Here is a 6,000-nt window from a genome sequence, read left to right on the forward strand (position 1 = left end):
TATATATACATTTCCTAGTAAATCGTTGCATACCTGTTTACGCCAACTTTGAAACATTTTTAATTTGTGTTTTTTGGTCATCAGTGACCTAATGGTGGCGGCAAAGGGTGGAATTGGTGATCATCATGCCATGTTCTAGTGACCAAGACTAAACGCAGTACTTTAGGGTACTTTATGTTTAAAACAATGTTAATTTAGAGATGCGAATTAGGACAGTGAGTTCGTATCTTTGCATCCAAGTTCGAATCTCCTTCCTTTAAATAACGTTTTTAAAAATATTTACTTATGCATCGAAGACCGGTATTTGATTCTTAACTCCTCTAATATCATTTTTATATATATATATATATATATATATACTAGGAGTATCCACAATCATGCTCTCTATTTTTTAGCTAAATTTTAGCTAAAAACATATAAAATTTATTTTAGGAGCTCTCTATAAAATTTAAACTCCAATCATACTATCTAGTTTAGGGAGTCATAAATATGATATAACTCTTTTTTAATTGGTCCATCTGTATTAAAAAAATAATAAATATTAATTAAAGGTTTCAAATACTCATTAAATAAAGCAGCATTAAATTATAGGGAGATACAAGGAGTCTTTTCTCTCTCTTTAGATTTAGGAGCTCCTTAGAGGTATTCCTATTTTAGAAGGTGGATAGGGAGCATGGTTAGAGTTGTATGTTTCCAAATCCTCCTTAAAATTTGTCTAATGAAGTGGTTTAGGGAACCAATTGTGGATGCTCTAATGCAGGGGCGGAGCCACACTGGGACTAGTGTTGTCTTGGGCCCCCACTCAAGTTTTTTTATATTTTAAAATTAATATATTGTTATGTATTTCTATATGTATATTATTTCAAATACTTTACGTTTTGATATGTACACAAATGTGTTGTGGCAGATCTATTAAGGCACAATGAGGTGCTTCAAATTGCCCATTTGCTTAGTTGGTGGTGGTGCACTCCAAGTGTACAGATTACCTTATTTCCATTTTCAGCATTTAAGTAAATGTCTTTGTCCTTTTACTTTCATTTATTTTTACATTACTCCATTTACTTAAGTTTACAATGTAAATAAATAAGTACCCCTTATTTGGATTCAAATAAAAATACTAGAAAATCACATTCCCACCAAATCAAAATATGAAAAATCAGTTTTAGTGCAAAAAATACGATTTAGGCTAAAAATAATGGTTCATTAAGTCAATATATACTTTATACTAAAATCCCATAAAATCAAGTTTTCTTATTTGATGTGTAAGGAATAAAAGCCACCAAAAATTATCTTGAGAAAATGATTATTTCGAAAAAACCATTTTTCATACTTAGTCAATATTTTTACATAAAACATTTTTTCATGTATGATATGAATGTATGAAGGGACCTAAGGTTTTTTTTTAGTTTGTGAAATTTTGATTTTTTCTTTCTATTGGGTTTAATGGGGGAAAAAGCTTTAAATATATTTGCTAAATCGCTACTCTTTGTCTATCTCTTATAATTTTTCTTGCTTAAAATGTATTTGTCTATCCCTTTGTCGAGGACAATTATAATTACAACCAATAAGCAATATAATTCTTGACATATGTGATATATATATATTATTTTTCGTATGTATTGTAAGTTCGAACTTTTGATTCTTTATAATTTGTAAGAGACCCTCACACACATGAAATCCTGAATTCGTGACTGCTCTAATGCATCGTGGTGTTAAAAGGATCACATGGCTCCAATAAGGATCATAAGAAATTAAATAAATCTTGCACGAATGTAGGACCGTTAATTATACAACATGAATCTTATAAAATCTTGATGTAAGTAAGAAGGTTGACCGTTGCATAGTAAAAACTACTATAGCTAAAAGCTAATAGTGAATTCCACTTCAATTCCAGCAGGCAGCCACCCATCTCTCTATTGCATAATCTTGGAGCATGAAAACCAATACATAGCTAGTTTTTAATTTCCCCATGAAAGTGATGTTGACATTAATTTAGGGTAATTTATTTCCCTAAGGTTCTTTTTTTATAATTACTTTAATCATATGCCAAATTAAAAAGGACCTTAAATAACTTCTAAAGAACAAACTGACAGATATGCATGCATGCCAAAATGCACACTTGATTGGAGCTTTCAACCAAATGATCCACTGCTACAATTTGATCACTAGCAAAATAAGAACATGGGTGGGCCTAGGTTACATGACATACCCTTCAATAAGCTCTAGAATTAGACTGATTAACTAACTCATAATTAGGCTTAATATTCAAATTAAGTTGGATCAACACATCTAGCCTACCTCTCTGAATTAATTAGGGCATTGTTTGGACCACTAATGTGCATGCTGACTCAGTGTTTTGTGTGTGCATCCTCATTGAGCACACACACGATTATTTTTTTTATTTTTTTTTGTACGAATTCAAATATTTAATTTTCTCACACAAGAACAAAAGAAAATGCATTAGGTTGACATGCTGCATAGATTAATTTTGTATAATTTATATAGTACGGCTGTTAATTTTAATTTTAATTTTCTTCCTTTTAGTGTTGGCCAACAAGTTATAAAACTGGCTTTATTGTTCAATGAGCTTAATTTGGCGCCTCCACAAACTACGAGAGTCATTATAGAATACTACAGTAATACGGTTACGTAGTTCATCTTTCATTACATTTTTAAATTGTTGGGTTTTCATCACGTACGTAGTCAAAAGCATATGCTCTATGCTTCTCTGTTTGCCTTTCCAAATCTGTAGAAGCTTCCACAGCTGGCAGTCGCCATGCAATAGTTCAAAGAACAATATTATGGTTTACATTTATTCAGTCCAAATTAATGGGACATTTGCATTGCAGCAAGCTTATAAGCTAGCTCCAAGTTTGAGAAGTTACTTGAGGCTTAAGCTCCAAGCTTAACACATTTACATTATTTTATCTGACTGTATCTTAATTAACAAACTGTAGAGATTATCATTTTCATTGGCAAATCAACAATATCTTCCTCTAAATAACACAAACGAAAGGTCGATTGGGCTACATTATCGGGATATATGTTTACACTAGTTGAGTTAGCCTTATCATAAACCATCAAGGGAGTGAGCTATAGGTTTGTCTTTGATATTGATCCAAGGGTTCTTTAATTTGAACAGGGAGCTTATCGCACGCTCAATCCTTTTTTCTTTCTTCCTATATATATATATATATATTTGTGCACGCCTTATTTAGAGGTAACATATATAGTTTTAGAACTCATCGGATCACATGAGATGGTCGTGCGTGATGATAATTGATGTAACGAGTACACATTAACTGACTCATTATACGATTAACTATAGTATAGTTTGAAAATGTGATTCCTTTTAGCACTTTTATTTACTTAAACCAAATTAAGAAGGATACCATGAAAGCAGGGTTTGAGAGAGTGGGAAGAGAATCCAAATTCAAAACGCTTGAGAGATCATAACTTTTGTATTCAGCTCTACATCAGTAAGGTAAAGTTTTCATCCTCAAGTATACATAGAATGCTTAGTTCGAAATATACTCAAACAAATGTATCTTAAAGCTCTCCAAGTCTTCTAGGACCCCAAACTAAAATGTCCGTAGCTAAATAGTACTAAACAAAACATGAGAGCTACATTTCGAATAGTCGCGAAATCTCCACGACTGAGGAATTTGCATGCTATATAGCTAGGTTTTTTTATTATAATTTATGATCTTATTTTTTCAGTTAATTTATAAAGACATGTGAAGCAAGCAAGCATGTCTACAAAGTAATAAGATTGATTTGTTTCCGTGACTAGTTTTGATTTGAATCGGGTGGTAGGAGAGGAAGGACATATCAAAAAGATATGAGTACTAATAACTGGACAAAGCAAATCACGGGTCACATGGATTCTTTGACCAATCCCATCCTCCTGTACTCATCACGCCCTCTTTTCTTAAAAGAAATAAAGAAATTAGCGTATTATTTGTAGATATATCTTAATTTGAAATTAGGATCCATTCAATTTCTGTACCTGTTTATCCCCAATTCCAATCAAGAAATGCAATTTAAGAAGCTCAAAATTGAAATATCAAATAAGAAAAATTAAGATAACTAAAAACGCGATTGGAATATATATATACACACACACAAAAATATAAGAACATAAGTAATAATTAACATCACTACATCTCCCCAATTTTACAAATAAGAGTAGTTCTTCATACCTATATATATATCCTCCTTGTATATCCTCTTTCACTTTTATTTTATTTTACCATATCCAGATCAAGTTCATAATAATTATACATCTCTTTTTTCGTATTTTTTTGTGTTCCTGTAAGGGATTTAGGGTCAACACTCAAGTAGTAGAGTAAATTGCCACAATTGTCCTCATGACCTTTACCTGTGTGGTAAGGCACTTCATGTAATGGGCTGTCTCCTCCAACAAGCTCCAAGTATCCATGCCTTCACCGCCCGGTATAACCTTCCGCAGCTCATCAACTCGCCCTAAACCCGCCACAACCGGCTTCTTCTGAGATCTTTTCTTCATGGGGTAGTGAGTACTAGTAGTAGTAGTACCAATTCTCCTCAAAACTCCGCCATTTCGTGCTTGGTTTCGGATCTTCCATAGCAACTCCCGGCTCCAAGCTCTTCTTGTCCCTACAGCACAAGCCATGGATGCATATGCAGCATTCTTAATTCTCCTATATCGTCGCTGGATCTCTCTTGAAGAAGATGATGATGATCTGGGTTGATGCTTGTTTATTCTGGCTAGGGCTTTGAGCAAGCCTTTGGTGAACCTATACTTCAGTGAATTAGGGTTGGGAGAATTCATGGGATTCTATATATGTATATATGTTTGTAGGGGGAAACAAAATTAGGGTTTGATGGAAGAGTTCAGTTGGGCTTGGGGGTACTTGAAATTAGAAAGCTAGAGGTGAACTTTTAGGAGGAAAGACAAATGAACAAGATAGGAGATTTTCTGCTGACACAAAGGGGTCCAGTTTGCTCACAAACCACCAGGACAAAGAGGAGAGAATTTAGTTTGTGAACTCTGACAACACTGTCTATCCTTCAAAACTACCCCAAAACTACAGGAGATCTAGAGAGGGATAATGTGATTGGGCAATTTAAGGAAGAGAGATGATGAGAGGGAAATGGGAAAAGAAAGAGAGAGAGAGAATATTGGCAATGGGAGGTGTAAAGATGGAGGAGACTTGAAGAATCAACCTTTAATAAAATTATATATGAATATTATTAATTAAATTAGGGATGGCGAGAGATAATGCAATTGAATAATAAGTTTATAGCCTCTTTCATTTTCAACATGAGTTTTGGAGGTGAAAAGGAGGCTTCGTGGGGCTACAAAAGGACCAACCAGCATATGAGCGCACATGGTTCCATTTACCCACTTGGATTATGGGGCCTTTTTTTTTTTTTTTCCTCTCTTCATTTTGTTCTGTTATGCATCTTTCTCTCACTAACTTGATGTTTATATCCCTCTCTCGGTATTATATTCGAATTTGTCTCCTTTTGGTTTATAAGCCAATGACATGATATACATATTTAGTGCATGGTGATGGTTGGTTAGCTATATATTGTGGTGGATGTATATGACATGATAGCAATGGCCGGCGGCCGACATGTAATGTTATGTGCCTTGTATGTCAAGTGTCACTTTAATTTTGTTCACGTTGGAAGATAGCCGTAAATATCGTTGAGGCTTCTAGTTTTAGTGATAAAGTATTTTAACTCATAATATAATGTCGTCGAAAGAATTCAAACTCCTAAAATTAGAATGAATTCTTTCAACGATCTTATATTATGAGTTAAAATCCTATATTAAGAATTTCTATACAGGAAAAGACAACACAATCAATTCCTAATATAGGATTTGAACTAAATGAAATGACAACATGCATATTGAACATTTCCCCTCATAAGTTTCAACTTTTTACTAAGATCCCATAAAAAGGGGAGCTAGCTACTAATGTAAAAGTGTACTGCTTTGAATTTGATGAT

General features: G+C 33.5%; 1 protein-coding gene across 1 annotated transcript; it reads right to left on the reverse strand.

Annotated features, from left to right (window-relative positions):
* Positions 4,081 to 5,709, reverse strand: LOC18767271 (transcription factor IBH1). Its single transcript, XM_007201373.2, has one exon. It carries the CDS (start codon positions 4,811 to 4,813, stop codon positions 4,337 to 4,339), a length of 477 nt encoding a protein of 158 aa, XP_007201435.2. The 5' UTR covers positions 4,814 to 5,709; the 3' UTR covers positions 4,081 to 4,336.

This window comes from Prunus persica, chromosome G8, assembly GCF_000346465.2.
Source record: "Prunus persica cultivar Lovell chromosome G8, Prunus_persica_NCBIv2, whole genome shotgun sequence".
Classification (NCBI taxonomy): domain Eukaryota; kingdom Viridiplantae; phylum Streptophyta; class Magnoliopsida; order Rosales; family Rosaceae; genus Prunus; species Prunus persica.

Bases quoted from the DNA above. Each gene is read 5' to 3' on its own strand.
- LOC18767271 (XM_007201373.2), bottom strand. From the start codon at position 4,813: ATGAATTCTCCCAACCCTAATTCACTGAAGTATAGGTTCACCAAAGGC.